General features: G+C 41.6%; 2 protein-coding genes across 3 annotated transcripts in view; one reads left to right on the top strand and one right to left on the bottom strand.

Moving 5' to 3' along the window:
* si:dkey-112e17.1 (uncharacterized) overlaps nucleotides 1-8780 on the top strand; it is a 13798-nt gene extending 5018 nt beyond the window's left edge. The window contains exons 2-7 of one of the 2 annotated variants that reach the window (XM_060883348.1): nucleotides 1273-2111; nucleotides 4054-4105; nucleotides 4721-4823; nucleotides 5607-5740; nucleotides 6543-6770; nucleotides 7061-8780. In XM_060883348.1, the coding sequence (XP_060739331.1) occupies nucleotides 1273-2111; nucleotides 4054-4105; nucleotides 4721-4823; nucleotides 5607-5740; nucleotides 6543-6770; nucleotides 7061-7477 (1773 nt within the window). In that variant the 3' untranslated portion in view covers nucleotides 7478-8780. Of the gene's footprint in view, nucleotides 1-1272; nucleotides 2112-4053; nucleotides 4106-4720; nucleotides 4824-5606; nucleotides 5741-6539; nucleotides 6771-7060 lie in introns of both variants that reach the window. The other variant, XM_060883346.1, reaches the window with a different exon arrangement.
* Nucleotides 8781-10432: 1652 nt separating this feature from the next.
* The window catches only part of chfr (checkpoint with forkhead and ring finger domains, E3 ubiquitin protein ligase), a 13737-nt gene continuing 1669 nt past the window's right edge, over nucleotides 10433-22500 (bottom strand). Inside the window, exons 2-18 of the mRNA XM_060884388.1 lie at nucleotides 22477-22500; nucleotides 20390-20489; nucleotides 20094-20203; nucleotides 19877-19936; nucleotides 19560-19739; nucleotides 18761-18862; nucleotides 18509-18665; nucleotides 18250-18404; nucleotides 16726-16888; nucleotides 16521-16648; nucleotides 15803-15919; nucleotides 14502-14579; nucleotides 14257-14327; nucleotides 13935-14022; nucleotides 12962-13069; nucleotides 12802-12874; nucleotides 10433-12662 (exon numbers count right to left, since the gene is read on the bottom strand). The exon at nucleotides 22477-22500 is cut by the window's right edge and continues 151 nt beyond it. Coding sequence (XP_060740371.1) covers nucleotides 12620-12662; nucleotides 12802-12874; nucleotides 12962-13069; nucleotides 13935-14022; nucleotides 14257-14327; nucleotides 14502-14579; nucleotides 15803-15919; nucleotides 16521-16648; nucleotides 16726-16888; nucleotides 18250-18404; nucleotides 18509-18665; nucleotides 18761-18862; nucleotides 19560-19739; nucleotides 19877-19936; nucleotides 20094-20203; nucleotides 20390-20489; nucleotides 22477-22500 — 1757 coding nt within the window. The 3' untranslated portion in view covers nucleotides 10433-12619. The remainder of the gene's footprint in view (nucleotides 12663-12801; nucleotides 12875-12961; nucleotides 13070-13934; nucleotides 14023-14256; nucleotides 14328-14501; nucleotides 14580-15802; nucleotides 15920-16520; nucleotides 16649-16725; nucleotides 16889-18249; nucleotides 18405-18508; nucleotides 18666-18760; nucleotides 18863-19559; nucleotides 19740-19876; nucleotides 19937-20093; nucleotides 20204-20389; nucleotides 20490-22476) is intronic.

Below are 22500 nucleotides of genomic sequence, written 5' to 3'. Positions count from 1 at the left end.
CTGTCACTATTAGTGCTGTTACTAGTAGTGCTGTCACTATTAGTGCTGTTACTAGTAGTGCTGTCACTATTAGTGCTGTTACTAGTAGTGCTGTCACTATTAGTACTGTTACTAGTAGTGCTGTCACTATTAGTGCTGTTACTAGTAGTGCTGTCACTATTAGTGCTGTTACTAGTAGTGCTGTCACTATTAGTGCTGTTACTAGTAGTGCTGTCACTATTAGTGCTGTTACTAGTAGTGCTGTCACTATTAGTGCTGTTACTAGTAGTGCTGTCACTATTAGTGCTGTTACTAGTAGTGCTGTCACTATTAGTACTGTTACTAGTAGTGCTGTCACTATTAGTGCTGTTACTAGTAGTGCTGTCACTATTAGTGCTGTTACTAGTAGCTCTACAGTGAAAGACCTGGTGTTTATTAGACAGTAACTTGTCTTTAAAATCATATCACCATATTACAAACACAGCCTTCTTCACCTTAGAAATATTGTCAAGCTGAGAAACATCCTGTCTGTATCTGATGCTGAGAAGCTAGTTCATGCTTTCATATGTGTGTGTGTGTGTGTGTGTGTGTGTGTGTGTGTGTGTGTGTGTGTGTTATGGCCAATCTGAGAAACATCCTGTCTGTATCTGATGCTGAGAAGCTAGTTCACACTTTCATGACCTCTAGACTGGACTATTGTAATGCATTACTAGGTGGTTGTCCTGCATCTTTAATAAATAGGCTACAGTTAGTCCAAAATGCAGCTGCCAGAGTTCTCACTAGGACAAGAAAGTATGACCATATAACCCCAATTTTATCATCTCTACACTGGCTACCTGTTAAGTTTAGAATTGATTACAAACATCTAGGTTCAAGGTTCTTTATTGTCAGGGCCACTATATGTTCAGGGCCACTATATGTTCAGGGCCACTATATGTTCAGGGCCACTATATGTTCAGAAGTAACATTTCATCTCTAGAAAATTGTCCGTAGTGTGTGAGTGCGTGAGTGAATGAGAGTGTGTGTGTGTGTGTGTGCCCTGTGATGGGTTGGCACTCCGTCCAGGGTGTATCCTGCCTTGATGCCCGATGACGCCTGAGATAGGCACAGGCTCCCCGTGACCCGAGGTAGTTCGGATAAGTGGTAGAAGATGAATGAATGAATGAATATATACATGTTGTAGACCACTGTGTTAGTTGTGTGTTTATTTGAACGCTGGTTTTAGCCTGTTTTTCTGATCAGCACCTTCTGACAATCTGACAACCTTCTGTGTGTGTGTGTGTGTGTGTTTAGGTCTTTTTCCAATGTGGGGCGAAGTTGGACATTTCAGACGTTCAGGGTCTCGTTCTTTCTCCTGGTTTTCCTGATAACTACTCGTCCGGCTCGCACTGCGTCTGGCAGTTTTTTGTTCCCGCCGGTCATCAGTTGACGATGGAAATGTTTGATTTTGATGTTTTTGAGAGTTCCGAGAGCAGCTTGAACAGAGCAGCAGATGTGACCACAAGTGAAGATGAAGACCAGCTCCTTAATAAAGGCCTAATCAGGAGTCAACCTGTGCTTCAGAAACAGTCCACAAATATAATGGAAATCGGAGAAGGATCCAACAAAATGGTGTGGAACACGGCGCAGCGGGTCTGTGATCTTCCAGAACCTCAGATATCAGATAACGGGCAGGAAAATGCACAAAACTCCATGTTTCCTTCATCTGTGGAGGACAACACCGAGGTCCACCTGCCTCCTTCCAGCCCACCATCAAACATCATTGAGAACGAATCAGAGTCCCTGCAGCCGGTGAAGGACGTGTGTCCTGACGACGTCCTGTACATCACGGACCTGATCACGTTTTCTTCACGGTTCTGTGGATCCAAGCGTCCGTCTGATGATCGGCTGGTGTTCGGGTCTGACGTCGAGATGGTTGAAGTGATAATGGAGCTCATCACGAACACGCACTGGGGTCGAGGGTTTGCTCTGATATTCCGTTATCACAATCGAACAGCCGAAGCAGCCGTCGAGGTCGGGGGTCAGAGGTCATTGGCTCCCTCTGTTGGTGCAGTAGAAGCGCTGCTTGTTGCTGTTAGCCTTGTTGCTTTATTGGCTTTGAGTCTTATGATCGTTCTGTGTGTGACTCTGAGGTAAGATGAGTGTGTAACGATACATCAGTCTTTAATCATCCTGCACTGTTTCTGCTCTCAATGTGTAAAATCATCAGCATTAGCATTAGCATTAGCAATGGGTGTGGCAGCTTTTGGCCCAGCCGGATCTTTTGTCCTCTGTTTCCAGTCGATTTAGCCGTCTTTCTTCTAGAAACTGACGTGATTTTGATGTGAAAAGTTTTAAACTCAAACCTGCACCAAAAAAAAAGAAAACCACATGAATGTATTTACTGAAGCACAACAAAAACACGAGCGCTTGCTGTTTTTTTATTATTATTCCTAGATAAAGCCTTACTATGGGGAGATCAGTCGATTTTGGTGATACTAGTCATAGTTTTTTATCTGTCAGGTCCTTCAATCTAACACTGACTGTTACTGAGCACTGACACTGGAGACTCCTTCCATGTGGACATGGAAAACTAATCACATCGTAAAACTAATCACCTTCTGACCGATCGAGGTCCAGAACTCGAGCGTATGAGCTTTAAATCAGTAGTATTTATAAAGTAGAACTGGACGACATGATTAATGTCATCAATATCGTCATCTTACAGCTCCTGATATTCTGGTTGTTGTCTATAATGTTTTATTTAAATGAATAATAATTTAATAATAAAATTTAATTACTGACTTAAAGAAGCTCATGCGCTTAATATTAAAATTATTTTTAGAAACGATGTTATTTTTATAGATTTAAAAGACGCGTTTTAGGGTTAATTATTATTATTTTATTGTATAGATGGGAATGTGGGTGATTGAGGCATGTTGAGGAGTGTTGAGTGCTGAGGCGTGTTGAGTGTTGAGGCGTACTGAGGAGTGTTGAGGCGTGCTGAGGTGTGTTGAGGCATGTTGAGTGTTGAGGCGTGTTGAGGCGTGTTGATGAGTGTTGAGGCGTATTGAGGAGTGTTGAGGCGTGTTGAGTGTTGAGGCGTGCTGAGGTGTGTTGTGGCGTGCTGAGGCGTGTTGAGGAGTGCTGAGGTGTGTTGAGGAGTGCTGAGGAGTGTTGAGGTGTGTTGAGGCATGTTGAGTGCTGAGTTGTGTTGAGGCGTGTTGATGAGTGTTGAGGCATGTTAAGGCGTATTGAGGAGTGTTGAGGTGTGTTGAGGAGTGCTGAGGTGTGTTGAGGAGTGCTGAGGAGTGTTGAGGAGTGCTGAGGCGTGTTGAGTGTTGAGGCGTGCTGAGGCGTGTTGAGTGTTGAGGCGTGCTGAGGCGTGTTGAGGAGTGTTGAGGAGTGTTAATGCGTGTTGAGGTGTCCGTGTTGATGTGATGAGGTTTTTATGTTCCTGCTCGGTTTCTGTCAGTTCTGGTTATTACGTGTTCTATAAGGTTTACTACACAAACAGAAGATTGTGGTGTTAGATGTTAGATGGTGTTAGATGTTAGATGTTCAGTTGTGCTGAAGGTTTCTGGTGTTACAGAATGTTCTGTTCCATAAAGACTAAAATCCTGAGTGAAGAAAAATAAACCTGAAAGCTGGAGCAGTTACACTGAGAGACGACGTGCAGCAGCTGGAGGGCAAAAGATCAAACAATTACACCACAATTTTACACAGAAAACATCCAGCACCAACCATCTATATCACATTACACAGAGACAACACACACTCAGGATGTGTGTTTGTGTGTGTGTTTGTGTGTGTTTGTGTGTGTGTGTGTTTGTTTGTGTGTGTGTTTGTGTGTGTTTGTGTGTGTGTGTGTTTGTGTGTGTGTTTGTGTGTGTGTGTTTGTGTGTGTTTGTGTGTGTGTGTGTTTGTTTGTGTGTTTGTGTGTTTGTTTGTGTGTTTGTTTGTGTGTGTGTGTGTTTGTGTGTGTGTTTGTGTGTGTGAAATGAATAAAAGTTGATTCCTAATAATTGAGACAATAAAATGTACTGAAACTAATAAGAACTGAAGAGAAAGTCTGTGTTTATTTTTTATTTTCAGACCAAAACTGTGTGTGAAAGAATCCAACATGACATCATCCATCACCTCGGAGGTAAATAGAGATAAAAAATGAGTCAATAATGAGGTCACAAAACATAGTATAGATTTTATATCTTGTAAATCTTCCAAGCCAAGTTCAGGTCTCACTGAAGATCTATTTGGAGGTCTTCATCTCCTTCCTCCTTCTTTATGGCTACTGGGTTCAACGAAAGTCAAATCATGTGATGTCATAGGTCTGATGAGGTCATAGGTCTGATGAGGTCATAGGTCCGATGAGGTCGTAGGTCCGATAAGGTCGTAGGTCCGATGATATAATAAGAGCTTTAAAGTCTCACTGTAGAACTGTTGTGTAAATGTTTATTACTGAGTTGTGTGTAATTTATATTTTTCAGTAATGGTGGAGTTCTTTGTGTTGTTATATAAGTTGTGTAGACGTTTTGTATGATGTGAAGTTAACAGCTGTTTATGGAAATGATGTCAGTTGTGTAAAGGCTGGAAACGTTCGATATTTGTTTTGTGTGGAGTTCTGTGTTGTGTAGATGTATGAGTTGTGTACTCAGGTTGTGTAAACTTGTAAAGTTTTTGTGTTTAGTAAGTTGCTTATAGTTCTAGGTTGTGTGGATTTCTAAGTTGTGTAGTTGTGTTATAGTGTGTTATTGTGTTTCAGATCCCAGGTCAGAACCTGCACACTGATGACAGTGAACTTCAGCTGGTAACAGCAAACCACTCTGAACAAGAACTCAACAAACACAAAACCTTACCCAACCCAGGTAACGCCCTCCCCTTACCTCACATGGGTAACGCCCTCCCCTTACCTCACACGGGTAACGCCCTCCCCTTACCTCACAAGGGTAATGCCCTCCCCTTACCTCACATGGGTAACGCCCTCCCCTTACCTCACAAGGGTAATGCCCTCCCCTTACCTCACATGGGTAACGCCCTCCCCTTACCTCACATGGGTAACGCCCTCCCCTTACCTCACACGGGTAACGCCCTCCCCTTACCTCACACAGGTAACACCCTCCTTTTATCTTACTCAGGTAACGCCCTCCCCTTACCTCACATGGGTAACGCCCTCCCCTTACCTCACATGGGTAACACCCTCCCCTTACCTCACAAGGGTAATGCCCTCCCCTTACCTCACATGGGTAACGCCCTCCCCTTACCTCACATGGGTAACGCCCTCCCCTTACCTCACACGGGTAACGCCCTCCCCTTACCTCACACAGGTAACACCCTCCTTTTATCTTACTCAGGTAACGCCCTCCCCTTACCTCACACAGGTAACACCCTCCTTTTATCTTACTCAGGTAACGCCCTCCCCTTACCTCACACAGGTAACACCCTCCTTTTATCTTACTCAGGTAACGCCCTCCCCTTACCTCACACAGGTAACACCCTCCTTTTATCTTACTCAGGTAACGCCCTCCCCTTACCTCACACAGGTAACACCCTCCTTTTATCTTACTCAGGTAACGCCCTCCCCTTACCTCACACGGGTAACGCCCTCCCCTTACCTCACACAGGTAACACCCTCCTTTTATCTTACTCAGGTAACGCCCCAGTATGCCAAAGTTCCCAAAATGTTGTGCTGGAGTGTTCTGATGGTCTGATGGAGATGGAATTGGGAGCAGATGAAGTATTTGTTATCTCAAACACAACCACACCATCGTTTTCTACTTGCATGGTAATCACACACAAAAACACAAATGCACACACACACATGCAAACACACACGCAAACACACACACACACACCTGATCTTTTAAATAAAGTGAAATATTTACTTGCTATGTGTTCACTGAGGAACTGAATGTACTGTGATGTGTTTAATCAGATTATCTCGTACAGTTGTAGTGGATTATTGGGATTAAAGTGTGATTAGTTTACTAAACCTCTTTGTACTATGAAGTGGATTTGGGACGTGTCCCGCTCCATGGTTCAGGAGCAGCTCTGCTGTCACTCTCACACTTGAGCAGACAGACGGCTCGAACTGAATCTAATCAGTTTGTACACCTTCCTGTTCTATACACTCCCTCCTTACTCGCTCCAGACACAATGATCACGTCAATTGTTTGTGTTTGTTTTCATAAATAATTTACATCAAAAAGCAAAACCAAAATGTGTGTATTCTAGTCACAATTAGATTTATATATACTCATATATACAGTTGATATTTATCCAGTTGCTCCGTCCTGGTCATGAGCAGGAGACAATTCATCACATTACACTGAGAGGTTCTTGTTGTGATCATCAGCCATCACCAGATGTGGGTCTTTGTGACTCGGATGCTGTGTAGCGCCTGAGGCTTGGATCCGATCTGGTTCTGTTCTGCAGTGTCCGAGTCCGAACGTTGCAGACGAGTCGGTGCAAAATGGCTGACTGATGATTGTGTTTGTTGTAAATTCTTTGTCATTTTTCAAGCAATTTTAGTGGTGTTTTTTACTTCTAATAATGATTGTGAACATTAACGTTTTTTCCCGCAGCAGCATGAACGTTTTCTGCGACGCAGTGACACAGGATCTGTGCAGCCGTCTGATTGGATGCCTCGCAGCGAGCCCTCTAATTGGCCAAGTCGTGGCAGCCATGTTGGATCAGCGCGTCCCCGAGCGTGGAGCGTCCGAACCTTCCATGACTTCCTTCTTCCTCTTCCTCAATTAAACAGGAAGTGGTGCAGCTGGAATTTAACGAGCCCCTTCACCAAACTAGTGGACACTGTGAGTGCATCTGTTGTTGTTATTATTATTATTATTATTGTTATTATTATTGTTATTATTATAAATGAATGAGCTTTGATTCAAGTATAAAAATGACTTCCTTAATTTATTAAAGAAGTGATCTGGGTCCCTTTTAGTGTCAGTAACTGTATATACTCAGACTTCTGTACTCAGTGAAAACACAACACACTCAACACACTGCTGTCACTCACACATCTGTTTCACATAATATTGTAGAAATTAGTCATAAATAAAATTCTACATGTTGAGTGATGCATTTGGTTCCTCAGGTTTCTCCAGGGTCTGATGGTGTGAAGTTTCCTTCAGCTCCGAATCAGCAGCACTACAGCAGTTCACGGTCTCACACGTCTGAGCAGCTCCGTGAGCCTGATGCCGCCCTCTGTGGCCTGGAGCAGGGAGTGGAGGTGAAAATCTGCAGGTTCTCTGCTGCTGATGATGATGATGATAATCTCACCATTCCTGTGTTCGCCATTTCAGAAGAAGACGATCGAGAACCTCTCGTTTCAACCGAACATCAAAACCAAGTGAAAAACTGCGAGACCGGGAATTGCGAGTCCTTCCCTACATTAGGCTCCACCCACTTTACGGAGGAGGAGTTAGCTGTTTCGAAAAACAGCAGTAAGATCCAGCTTCCCTCACTGAGCCATGTGACCGTCCCATGCGACTCTGTGGGGAAGGACATATGATTGACTCGACCGCACATCATCATAACCAACAGCGTCTGTTGTACACAATATTTTGCGAGTAGCTCGGTACGTTTAGAGGAACAGTGCGACCGAAACCGTGAAATGTTTGTGTGCAGTGTCCTGATATTGTCTCATCATCTGAGTAAAACATGGCCGAAGTTTGAATCTAATTTATTGTAATGCTGTACTAAATGTGTAATGTGTATAATGCTGTATTTACACAAACACTTTAAACTGGAACTGTTTACAAAGCAGGAACTTTGAGGTTTATAGTTGAAGTTGTCCAAGACGACGACCTCCAAAGTGTTCCAGTGTCTGAGATATAGAGGAAAAAACTGCATAGAATCAAGGTCTGTTTGCTTCGAGTGATTCAGAGCTGCAGATTTAAACGATTCAAATGGTTTGTTGTGATTCTTAATTATATTTGAATCTTATATTATTGAACTTTAGAATTTAATAGGGCAATATGCGTTTTGTGTGTGTGTGATTGTGTGTGTGTGCATGTACATGTGTATGTGTGAGTGAGTGTGTGTGTGCGTGTGAGTGCATGTGTGAGTGCGTGTGTGTGTGTGTCGTGTGTCTGTGTCGTGTGAGTGCATGCGTGTGTGAGTGCGTGTGTGTGAGTGCGTGCGAGTGCGTGTGTGCGAGTGCGTGTGTGTGAGTGCGTGTGTGTGAGTGCATGTGTGTGCGTGTGTGTGAGTGCGTACGTGTGAGTGCGTACGTGTGAGTGCGTACGTGTGTGTGAGTGCGTGTGTGTGAGTGCGTGTGTGTGTGAGTGCGTACGTGTGAGTGCGTGTGCGCGTGTGTGTGAGTGCATGTGTGTGAGTGCGTGTGTGAGTGCATGTGTGTGAGTGCGTGTGTGTGAGTGCGTGTGTGTGAGTGCGTGTGTGTGTGAGTGCATGTGTGTGCGTGTGTGTGTGTGAGTGCGTGAGTGTTTTTCAGTGTGTGTCAGTGAGACGTGTCAGCTGATAGATTTGTACATTAATACAGTTGTTTCTTTACGTAACAAGGCACATTTTTGATATTTAAAAATATGTAAATATGTTGTGGACTGATTCAGATGTTATTCTATAATTCCAGCACAGATAGTTCTATGGTTATATATTGTGTGTTGTGTAATATTAGTGTTATAATACACACTTCACTGCTGGTGTTTTGTTCCTTCACTGGATTTATTAATGCTGCTAAATCTTTCACTCTGTTGTGCTTTAAAGGGGAAAATGATTACTGATGAAAAAAGGATGAAAAGAATAAATGCAGAAACTAACAAATCAGTAGAAATAAAATATTACGTACAGTACAACATCAGACACAGTCACGTGTTTCTAATAAAATATCATGAAGATTCATGTAGATTTAAAAGAAGGACAGAATGACATCATTAATCAAGGTGGATCATTTTATTACCAGCGCTGAATGTTTCTCACTTTAAACCACGAGAAGGACGTCGGGTTCGGCTCAGGGGCCAGGACTAATCTGAGCCTCAGGGGAGTGTAGAAGTGTGAGATGACTGAGGACGTGAGGACACGCACGCGCACACACGCGCACACACACACACACACACACACACACACACACACAGAAACAGACACACAAACACACAGAGACACACACAGAGACAAACACACAGACACACACAGAGACACACAAACATACAGAGACACACAAACACAGACATACACACAGAGACACACAAACATACAGAGACACACAGACACACAAACATACAGAGACACACAAACACAGACACACACGCAAACAGACACACAAACACACATACAGAGACACAAACACAGACACACATGCGCACAAACACACATACACAGAGACACACAGACAGTCTCACACACAGTATAAGGAGTAAAGTGTAGTGTTGTGTGATAATTATACTGCAGTATTATGTGAGATAGTGATGATAAATTATGCTGTAAACAGTAGTGTGATGTTGGAGAGTATGATGTGCTATCAGATTAAATAATCAGATTAATACGACACTATTATGATGTAGGATTGTAAAAATATGTAGTGTGTGTAATATAACACACACACACAGAGTCTTCAGTTTCAGCCTCAGCTCTCCAGTGTAGCGTGTGATGGTCCATAAGTAAGTGCACTGCTGTCTGTCTCCTGAAACTCACAGTCTGAATTTCAGGAGTAAAGAAAGTCCATTTTTCACCCTAAAAAATGTCATATTTTGATGTTCTGGTATCTTCTTCTAATTCATATTGGAGGTCATTGGGATCAAGCTGTAAACAGCAGCACAAGATTGGTCTGAACATCACACTCCAAAGCCAAGATCTGAGGACTTCGGTAAAATATCCGTCACACTGGGTTTGAAGTTCACGCCTGTCTGTGTCTCATATTATAAACTGATTACAGGCAAAATCTACATGAAGTACTGAAAGTGTCAGACACAGTAAAGCACCTGAGTGTTGAAACGTGAGCATCAGATCATCACTGGAGTGTGAGAGGAAAAAAAAAACTGTGTGCTCCTGACTGACAAGAACTCAAAAGCTGATGGAAAGAATTTTAGAAAGATTGGAAAAAGTTCACTTCCACATGGATAAGGTGAATTTTTGTATTTCCTGTTAAGATGTTTGCACCATTGGTTACTGACATAAACAGACCAAACATCTACTGTTACCCTCACACATCAGAGCTGAAATGGAAGTGACAGAACACTGACCTGTGATCAGGGTCATGTCACGTTGGTGTTTAGTTTTCAGCGTGACGTACTTTAGTGATATTCCAGCATGATGTAGCAGGTGTGTGTGTGGTTGTCATACATAGCATCTGGAACACGTGTTTATCTATAGATCCTTTTACTTTACACATTTTATTTTAGATTTTTTTTATTGATGCATTATTATTACTGCAGTAAACAATATTTAAAGTCTTTCTTTTAGTAACATCCAAGACACGGAGGCACAACACACACAACACACACAACAGGCCTTCGACTCACACAGTGTGCATTTAATGAATCTGAACATTACTGAACACACAAAGCAGTTTACAGAAATTCTCTTTCACTCTATTGCTCCAGCTTGGATGAGGTAGAAGGAGAGCCAAAGCGTTTTAACTCTAAAATGTATACAAATGTTTTTATGTGAACATTTAAATATAATACAATATTTTAATACAAAGTGGTTTCTGAAGCTCAGTTCACTCCCAAACTGACGCTTCAAAATGTCCTAAATGTCCATGCAGCTCATTAGGAAGCATCTGAATCAGACCTGGACTGATGCTGTGTGGCCTTTAACCAATTCTCATGCACACTTCATCTTACACTACAAAAGGTCTAAAACAAAGACACTATCCAAGATGACAAAATAAGGGTGTTTAAGTATTTTGACAGAACTAGTGTATCATCACGTTAAGTCTACGGGCTACAGAAACCTTTACTTAGGTGCTGTTTTTATCTTAACATTTACAAACATCACAAACTCCACAGTCATATTTTAGAGCTGTATTTTAGAGCCGTTATACAACGCAGACACACAAAGACTAATACACCAGTTTACTTATTTCTTTTCAGGACTGAACGCTTAAGGCCTCAAAGTGTTAAGACATTAATAATCAGACTTATTGGTGTCTCGAGTGCAACGTTAGAGCAAAAGACGAGTTAGAATAAGGCTGAAAATGATTTACACCAGTCAAAGTGGATAAAAACGACTGGCTTTGTCATGATTGTATTACTGAAAGCGCAAAATTCTCTCAATTTGTCAGCAAAATAATGAACGATAACGTCAGCGTAATTAACACTACGTATGGATGGCAGCAGGTACGACACCGCAGACTGAACAGAAACCTGTGCACTCACATAGGGACAGATTTAAGTAGCTGTTTCCTGTTACGATACGATGACTGAACTCCAGGCTGCAGTATAGAACAGTATGAATGACTTTATACTGTGGCTTAATAACAGGAGAACAAATCAGAGCTGAATGAGATGCTGTGACACACTAACGTCATCTCTCCCGGTGTTCAGTAACAGTGTAGCGTGAGGTGCTATAATACTATACGTCTTTGGAGTAATTCAGAGTCCGGTATGATGTAGGACACACACGTCATCATACCGTATCATTACTGTAGCACAGATTCAGTCGAGGACATTCCTGCAGACATCCACATGTAGGATTAAAGTACTTAGTAAGAAGAAGAAGAAAAAAAAGACAACGTCCAAAAAGTGGTGTGTGAATCAATCTGTCGCTTTAAGTCAAGGCTTCGTCCCAAAAACTAGAACACAGAATCTGTAATAAATCTAAAACGTTTTACAGTGATTATTTTACGCTGCAAAGATTTCTCACATTTTAATATACTACAGTTAAACTCTAACAATAGTGCGTGTTTAAGGCTTGTTACAGTGCACTCAGTCATCACTAAACTCTATTTAAATGGCTTTAATAAACACACAGCAGTCCTACAGAGAGACCGGTGTGACTTACTGACTCCTAACAGCCCTTATTAAAGTGTAGGTCGTAATTAAACGGAAAATAACGATTAATACAGAGCAGGAAAAAGTGAAAGCAGCAGCTGATTGAGATGATGAGTAATGTGCAGCGGTGCTTTAGCCTGTTCTGGATCGGATAGATCGGATAGATCGGATAGCAATAGTGTGCAGGTGTGTGAGAGAGAAAAAGTAAAACGTATCCAACACGTGATTATATGGACAAAATGTGCACAGAATGAATCACACTAAGGAAGCTCGGGATGGAGACTGGAAGCCGATCAGTGATTTCTGAGAGATAAAAAGGCTTCATATTTAACACACAATATCATGAGAAGTGACAGGAAATCTGCATCTCAAACCAGAAAATAAACTGTATTAATTATCATCATAACTGACAGTGAAGTGATTATATATTACATCACACATGGTCATTAGGCAGAAAGTTTAATTAAGCGTTAGATTAACGAGCGCTCGGTCTTCACACAGCGTGTTACAGTAGGTTCTGACTGCTCGGCTCAACACCATGAGAAAGTGCAGATGAACTAAAATATATCTATTACGAAGCGCAGACGGCCTCCTCACCACTAAACAGATTGAATTTGCATATCGTAAAACGGCAAGATTATTAATTAGGAAAAATAAGTCCAGAGCTGTGACATCACCATCACATCACCATCCACAACACAAGCTCAGTTCTTAAAGCGCGTCTGCTCACAAATGTGGTTAAATTTCCTGAAAAAGGGAAGAAACAACATTAAAATATGATCAATAATTGTGTCAGATGTAAATCTATTAAAATGGTCTAAACATGATCTGGCTCCCTCTACTGGGATCTTAGAGAGTTACACAAGAGAGATGTAGAGACTCTTACATGGCATGATGAGCTTTGATTTGTGTTCTGCAATTACGACCCCAATAACAATCCGGTCTCATCGTCACTGCAGCTGGGGGGCATTCAGTTAATATCAACAGTCAATATGTGTTCATTCAAGTGTGTGTGAGAGAGTGTGTGTGAGAGTGTGTGTGTGTACCTGGTAGCTCAGCAGCAGGAATGTTAGCTCTGTAAGCATATGCAAGCTCTTTAAAGAAGCGAAGTCCACAGCAGTAACACAGGAAGGAGTTTCCATTAATACGGTAATCTGGCGCGCACACACACACACACACACACACACACACACACACACACACACGGTGAGTAGTGGCAACTAGTATCAATTAACTCATGAAACATGAATAGTATTAGCATAACAACACACACCTCCATTACTCTACTGAAAATCTACTTCATATAAAGTCATTTATTTTATTCTATATTTTTGTACTGTCCCTAAAACAAAGCTCTAGCTCCCTCTACTGGTAATGTGAAGTGACGTCCAGTTCAGCTGTGACCTACGAGCTGTTATGCAGAGAGGTTATAAACACAGTTTATCTTTTTAAAGTCATGTTACACACACACTCACACTCACTCACACACACACAATCACACACACACAAAACGCATATTGCCATATTAAATTCTAAAGTTCAATAATATATGATTCAAATATAATTAAGAATCACAACAAACCAACAAACCAAACACACACTCTCACACACACACACACACTCACACACACACTCACACACACACTCACTCACACACTCACTCACACACTCACTCACACACTCACTCACACACTCACACACACACTCACACACACACTCACACACACACTCACACACACACTCACACACACACTCACACACACACTCACACACACACTCACACACTCACACACACACTCACACACACTCACACACACACTCACACACACACTCACACACACACTCACACACACACTCACACACACACTCACACACACACTCACACACACACTCACACACACACTCACACACACACACACACACACACACACACACTCACACACACACACACTCACACACACACACACACACACACACACACACACACACACTCACACACACACACACAGTGTGTTTTACCAGACAGGTGGTAGAGGCCTTCCTGTGTGTGCTGTAGCGCCTCCTGTAACATCACCTTCCACGTCTTTCCTCTGGAACTCAAGTAATTCTGATATTGCAAAACATTTTTACAGCTTTATATTTACATTTAATACACATGAACTCAGTCTCAATGTAAAAGTGTGAATCTTTAAGATTAACTATAAAGAAATGATGTAGACTTCACAGATTAAAATTTAGAAATTTAAGGCTTTAAATATTCCTCAATTCTTTACAGTTTCTGTGAAAAATCTTTAGATTTCTTGTAAATGACAGTAATAATGAAGTGATGGAGTTATTTTACCTGCAGGACCTCAGACTCGTAGTGATTGTTGTTGAGGACACCATCCAAACATTTATCCGTCAGATCCAGATCTGTCAGAACAGTAGCTTTAAAAATACTGCTACATTTATTTAACACTACTAATGATCATTACACACGTAGAGATTTAACAACAAATGTACAATAAATATACAGACTTATGTTTAAAGGTCCATTAAGGAGAAGCACATTTTTAATATTAACACACTGACCGATCAGAGACTTACCACTAAACTGTGCTAAACAACCCCGACACCCCACGCAGCCCCAATACAGGTGACAGAACGGCCTCTGACACACCAAACCTGAGGAGAAACAGGAAGTGAGTTCAGCCAATCAGGTGCTCTGTAGACAACTGGACTCTTTAGAACCATCACAATGCTCTGTAGGTGTTAACAGAATAATAATGCAGCCAATCAGATCACACTGTGAACAGAACATAACCAATCATGGACTCGGCTTCACATCTACAATACTGTACTGTAAGAAGTCCCTCATCACTTCATCCCCATGTTACACACATTATTGCTGCTTGCACTACTTACACACATCATTTATACAAGTTTAATAACATAAACAAGCTTAACGCAAGTGCTGTTTAGTGTGTGTGTGTGTATGTATATGTGTGTGAGTGTGCGTGGAGAGTGTGTGTGTGTGTGTATGTGTATGTGAGTGTGTTTCAGTGTGTGTGTGTATGTGAGTGTGTATGTGTGAGTGTGTGTGTTTGTGTGTGTGTGTGTGTGTGTATGTGTATGAGAGTGTGTGTGTGTGTGTGTGTATGTGAGTGTGTGTGTGTATGTGTGTGTGTGTATATGTGAGTGTGTATGTGTGTGTGTGTGTATGTATGTGTGAGTGTGAGTATATGTGTGTGTATGTGAGTGTATGTGAGTGTGCATGTGTGTGTATGTGAGTGTGTATGTGTATGTGTATGTGTGTATATTTGTGTGTGTGTGTGTATGTATATGTGTATGTGTGTGAGTGTGCGTGGAGAGTGTGTGTGTGTGTGTATGTGAGTGTGTTTCAGTGTGTGTGTATGTGAGTGTGTATGTGTGAGTGTGTGTTTGTGTGTGTGTGTGTGTATGTGTATGAGAGTGTGTGTGTGTGTGTATGTGAGTGTGTGTGTGTGTGTGTGTGAGTGTGTGTATGTGAGTGTGTTTGAGCATGTGTGTGTGTGTGTGTGTGTGTGTATGTGTATGAGAGTGTGTGTGTGTGTGTGTATGTGAGTGTGTGTGTTTGAGTGTGTGTGTATGTGTGTGTGTGTATATGTGAGTGTGTATGTGTGTGTGTGTGTATGTGAGTGTGTTTGAGTATGTGTGTGTGTGTGTATGTGTATGAGAGTGTGTGTGTGTGTGTGTATGTGAGTGTGTGTGTTTGAGTGTGTGTGTATATGTGAGTGTGCATGTGTGTGTGTGTGTGTGAGAGAGAGAGTGTGTGTATGTGAGTGTGTTTGAGTATGTGTGTGTGTGAGTGTGTGTTTATGTGAGAGTGTGTGTATGTGAGTGTATGTGTGTGTGTGTGTGTCACTCACAGTGCTGGGGGGAGGTGTTAGTGCCGATGTGCTCCGCCCTGCGATCAGGCATTGGCTGTAAACAGCAGGTACAGATCAGGTGACTGCTGGGAGAGGGACAGGTAAACTTCTGAGTGTCTGAGAGGGAATGAAACAGATCAGAGGGGCAGATCAGATAAATGTCCCCAAAGGAATGTGTGTATAGGGGTTAATAAAGGCAGATCTGTCAGTCACAGGGGCAGATCAGATAAATGTCCCCAAACGAATGTGTGTATAGGGGTTAATAAAGGCAGATCTGTTAGTCACAGGGGCAGATCAGATAAATGTCCCCAAACGAATGTGTGTATAGGGGTTAATAAAGGCAGATCTGTTAGTCACAGGGGCAGATCAGATAAATGTCCCCAAACGAATGTGTGTATAGGGGTTAATAAAGGCAGATCTGTCACCACAAACTTGATTAAATAGCTTGTGGTGACAGAAATGAAAAGCTCATGTTTGTGATTAACTGTTGAGATTTAAACTAAGCTCCACCTCTACAGGTGAATGCCAAATGATGTCCCACACCACCACCTTCCAAGCCTACGACCCCCACATTTACATACATTCCATATAATGGGATGTGGTAGTCTGGTGGTGAAGGTGTCGTGCTGCCGTTCAGAAGGGCCGCTGCTGGGCCCCTGAGTGAGGCCCTTAACCCTCAGTAGCTCTGGATGACGGCTGCAGGATCCTGTTCCGTTACCTGTGCGGATCCCCGAGGACGTGGACGGTCCGTCTGGGTTCAGCAGACTGGTGGGGTAATGTCCCCAGGGGGCGATGGTTAGGTTCACTTTATATCCTGGACACTGCCTGCACATCATGTACGGCTGACTGCAGATACAACAAACTCAGGATCTCAGTAAATATAAACAGGATCTGATTATATAAATCAGAATGTTATCGCTGACCTGAGATCAGACGTGTCGCTGTCGTTATCAGACAGTTCAAACAGATAATCAGAGCTTCCTTCTTCATCAGAGAAATATCTCTCCACTTTGGGCTGCAGCATGTCCTGTGTGATCTTATTACGAGCGTCCATGCTGCGTATGTCCTCCTCACTGCGGCACTTCTCTGTTACACACACACACACAAACCAGACACACACACACACAGACACACAAACACAGACACACACACACAGACACACACACACAGACACACACACACAGACACACACACAGACACACACACACAGACACACACACACACAGACACCAGACACACAGACACACAGACACCAGACACACACACACAGACACCAGACACACACACACAGACACACACACACACAAACCAGACACACACACACACACAGACACACACACACAGACACACACACAGACACACACAGACACCAGACACACAGACACACAGACACCAGACACACAGACACCAGACACACAGACACCATGTTCCCAATCTGTACATTTATATTATCAATTTGGTTGAAGAACTGCACAAAGCCCTGACTCTGACTCACTGAACACATTTGACTGAACACATTTGACTGAACACATTTGACTGAACACATTTGACTGAACACATCTGATGAACTGAAACACTGACTGAACCCCAGATCTCCTCAATGGTAAAATGTACAATGTTGAGCAACATCCCAGAGCCTTAACCACTGAGCTACAACTGTGCATTGTCTCACATCCTCTTGTAGCTGAACAAACACAAATCCCCACAGTCACACTCCAACATCTAGTGGAAGGCCTTCCAGAAGAGAGTGTGTGTGTTTGTGTGTGTGTGTGTGTGCAATGTTGTAATGTAACGGAGTATAAATACTTCGTTACCGTACTTAAGTAGAAATGTCACGTATCTGTACTTTACTTCGCTATTTAAATATGTCAACTTTCACTTTTACTCCACTACATTTCCTAGATACATTTCCTAGATTCCGCGTTTGACCAAAATACCGTATTTAACTCAAGTGAAGCGACACGCACAATAAAAAGACACAAATACAAACTTCGATATGAACGTAAGAGCCGCATGAAACTGGGCAAAGAGCCGCGGGTCGGTCGCCCCTGTAGTAGACGACCATCCCGACGATAGTGGTGAACTCGGTGAACTCGGTGAAGAAGATAACGTTACACACACGTGGTCGTATTTGCAAGAAATGTTTCTGTACATTGGAATGAAAGATTCTTCCTACCAGATGAAGTGTCTCTTATGTCCACTGAAATTTTACTTTTTACTTTTATTTCAAATACTTAAGTACATTAAATATCAGAAAAAGACTTTTGATACTTAAGTACAGTAAATATCAGATACTTTAAGACTTTTACTGAAGTTATACTCGAAAAGGTAACTTTCACTTCTACCAAAGTCTTTTTCTAGTACGATACTTGTACTTTTACTCAAGTATTGCTTTCTACTACTTTATACAACACTGTGTGTGTGTGTGTGTGTGTGTGTGTTAATACCAGGGTGTTGAAGCACGTATGCCTCAACCAGGTTGTTGAGGATGTGATTTTTGCGGATTCTCTCCACGGGACAGCGACAGGTGGGACAGAGAGAGGAACGCTCCATCCACTCAGAGTAACAAGCTGCACAGAATGTATGCATACAGGGCTGCAGACTACACACAAACACACACACAAACACACACACACACACCTTAACTGTTAAACGCCTGCTGGAACCCAACGCTGTATTTGGCTGTAACTGTTGTATGCGCTGTACCTGACACAGTCGTATAGTAAATCCTGACAGATGATGCAGGTGAGAGATTCCTCCATTTTATCTGTTTTACTTCCTTCACCTCCATCCGTCCCTGATTTAGGAGGAACTGCTGCAGCGCCGGTTTCACCCACATCGGAACACATCACGTACGGATCATCTGTAAGTAGGACGTAGGGGAAAAAGTCCCTCTTGGCATAAGCACAATAACAGAGACAGAGACCAGAGCTGTCTGTTTTATTTGAGGTCACTCACCTGTTTTCTGTCTCTTCCTGTCTGGCTGCACACACTCGTCTATCTCTCTCTCTCCATCTGTACGCTTCACTGACGTCTGTGTTGATCTCACCTCACTAAAACCTGCAGAATCAAAAAGCAGCTGAAAAATGTGTGTGTGTTAAATCTCACCTGTTTGTGTGTGTGTGTGTGCTACATCTGACCTGTTTGTGTGTGTGTATTAAATCTCACCTGTTTGTGTGTGTGTATTAAATCTCACCTGTTTGTGTGTGTGTATTAAATCTCACCTGTTTGTGTGTGTGTATTAAATCTCACCTGTTTGTGTGTGTGTATTAAATCTCACCTGTTTGTGTGTGTGTATTAAATCTCACCTGTTTGTGTGTGTGTATTAAATCTCACCTGTTTGTGTGTGTATTAAATCTCACCTGTTTGTGTGTGTATTAAATCTCACCTGTTTGTGTGTGTGTATTAAATCTCACCTGTTTGTGTGTGTGTATTAAATCTCACCTGTTTGTGTGTGTGTATTAAATCTCACCTGTTTGTGTGTGTGTATTAAATCTCACCTGTTTGTGTGTGTATTAAATCTCACCTGTTTGTGTGTGTATTAAATCTCACCTGTTTGTGTGTGTGTGTATTAAATCTCACCTGTTTGTGTGTGTGTATGTGTGTATTAAATCTCACCTGTTTGTGTGTGTGTGTGTGTGTGTGTGTATTAAATCTCACCTGTTTGTGTGTGTGTGTGTGTTACATCTTTGTGTGTGTGAATCTCACCTGTTTTGTGTGTGTGCGTGTGCATGTGTGTGTGTGTGTGAAATCTCACCTGTTCCGGTGTGTGTGTGTGTTGTTGGCATGGCGATGTTGTAAGAAGTAGAGGGTTGAGATTCCTCAAAACCAGGCCGGATCTTCATCTCCTGCGGTACGAATGGGAGTGTAACAGGTTCCACAGGAGCAGGATCAACATCTGTATCGATTCTCTCCATCAGCTCTGAACACGATAACTCTTTATAACGATAAATAAATAAATAAATAAATACTGTGACACTGCCCTGTGTGCCAGCAGGGATGATGAAGGAAGGACAGCCAGTTATGATGATTATTACAGTAATAATAATGATGGTTATTATGATTATTTCTCACCTTCAGTGTCCTGAGAGTCTGAGTGTGAAGGAGTCATGGAGTGATAAACATATGCAATGTCTGGAATAAACAACACACACACACGATGTTCATAAGCTGCACTGTTTTTATGTTCATGATACACACTTTAGCTTTGCTTCTATTCATTTATATTCTAAATATTAATAAACATATATGGGGTTAAAACGGGGAGGGGGTCAGAAGTTGGGCGTCTCACTCTGCTCTGGTTCACTCTTCCTGTACACAAAGTAGATCACGTCACCGCTCTGCAGTAAGTGTTTCTGTCTCTTCACCAGTTTGGACATGTTTATCACCGTCCCATTCGTACTGAAAGAAACAAACAAGAGCTTTAATATAATTCGTGTGATTTCTAAACACCACTTGATCTGAATTAAAACAAGCTAGTTACTGAATCCTGGATCCTGATTGGTCAGAAGGTTGTGTTTAAAACACTAGGGGAAGTGATGGACTAGGAAAAGGATCATGTTCAGTGTGATCGTGTCTCTCTCTCACCTGGTGTCCTGGAGCCAAACCTGCCCCGACTCCTGATCCTGTGTGATTTTACAGTGATCACCTGACACCAGTTTACTGGCAGGAAATGACAGATCGCAGCCTGCAAACACAACACAACCTTTATTACTTTTCTGCATAATATTATGATGATGATGATGATGATGATGATGATGATGATGAAAATCAATGTGCTTTAAATCCTTTCTGATTTGCTTTCACACTGGAAACAAAAACAAACATGTTTAAAAAATGTGTTATTTTAACAATATAAATAAATACAAAAAAAGTTAGAAACAAATTTGATGAGTTCTGAGTGAGGACGTTTATTAAAAGTTTAGATTGGCTCATAGTCATGTAGCGTGTCTCTGTACGATATGTAGAGGTGGGCAGATGGAATGAACACTTATAGTGACATATAAATCAATTAAATGAAGTTTTATAGTTGTGTAGCTGATAAAACACATATACAGAAGTGTGTGCCAACATGTGCCAGCTTGGCACAGGAGAGCGTGCCTTCCAAAACCGCTCTCTTATATAATCTTATAAACAGATAATGGTGAGAGTTTTTAGGCCTCATTATTAATGATCACATTGGGATTTTCTCTTTGGGATTTTTCCAGCTTGTCTTACTCTGACCTGTTTATATACACACACACGTATTCTAACACTTCTGTTGCAAACTCATGTTAACTTTATTCTGTTATTAAACAGAATAAACAGGCAGAAACACAGGTCGAGTGTGGAAGGTTAATTATATTTATATGTAACTGATATTTTTTATATAGAACATTTCTATATTTATTTAAAAATTTACTTAGTGTATAATTATTATTTTACTTATTCTTTTGAACACATTGTGCAATTGTAACCAACTTTTTACAGAGTTTATAGTTGTTAGAAACCTTCAGCAATAAATGAAAGTGTGACAGAATTAAACAGGATATTGCTCTTCTTTATGTCCTCATATTGCTCAGGCCTACACTTATAATTATTAAATATATAAAGTAAAGTATTTTAGACTATTGTAAGTGTGCTGCTACTGAACACAGTAAATCAGATATAATTTCTTTTTTATTTTCCTTCCTTTTAAACAGAAAAGTGTGAGTGAGTGAATAAAGAGCGGTGTGTTGTAATACAGGAGCAGATGTATGATGTGTGTAAAGAAGAGCTCACAGCAGGCTGGGAATCAGACATTAAAGTGCTTTAGGAGAAGACAGACACAAAGCCCTACTTAATATTCGACACGCATGAGCTCTATACACTCCTTTTGTCATCGCGCTGGGCTTTCTCTAGGTTTAGAATTAAAGAGGGCTTTGTGTGCTAAAAAATGTCCAGACCCAGCTTCAGATGTGCTAGAACATTCCACTGGGAAAACAGACTGCCTAATAGGCATGTGTCAGAAATACTCAAGAACAAAAAAGCTCTCAGACTTTTTACACTTCTAATACCATCGAGTGTGTTAGTGTAGAGTTGACATCAGGGCTGTAACGATGAAGAGATGTAGACAGAGTAGAGTGTTAGTGTATGATGTGGAAGACATCAGCTCATTACATGCAGCAGTAAAAGTACAGTGTGCTCCGAAGTGATCCGATTACACCGCGACGGGACCGAGTACATGAACACTGTGGAGTTATATAGTATAATAAAGTATAATGATGTAAGGAACAGTGAACAGCAGGAGCTCAGTGTAGTGCTACAGCAGGAGGTTCTCACACTAACACAGTAAGATGAAGTGAGACAGTCAGAGTAAAGTACCAGAGTATCAGAGTACAGTGTGATGTGGTATAGTATAAAGTACAGGTTACTTTAATAACAGTATGATGCTGTATTATATGATCAGGACACATTGTAGATGTGTGTAATATTACAGGACGATGTGAGTATGAGTGTAGTGTGATGTACAATAAAATAGGAGTTGGTTTACTTACAGTATCATATAAAGAAATGAGACAGGATGTGAGTATGAGAGTAAAGTACAGTACTTTAGTAGAGTATGACGTTGGACAGTAATTATATAAGTGTCAGAGTAATAATGAGATCTAACGTGATGATGATGATGATGATGATGATAACAGAAACACACTCACCTTTTCTCCGGCCCACAGTACACT

This window comes from Tachysurus vachellii, chromosome 12, assembly GCF_030014155.1.
Source record: "Tachysurus vachellii isolate PV-2020 chromosome 12, HZAU_Pvac_v1, whole genome shotgun sequence".
Taxonomy (NCBI): domain Eukaryota; kingdom Metazoa; phylum Chordata; class Actinopteri; order Siluriformes; family Bagridae; genus Tachysurus; species Tachysurus vachellii.
The sequence above is the reverse complement of the archived record's forward strand: the minus strand, read 5'-3'. Positions and strand labels throughout refer to the sequence as shown.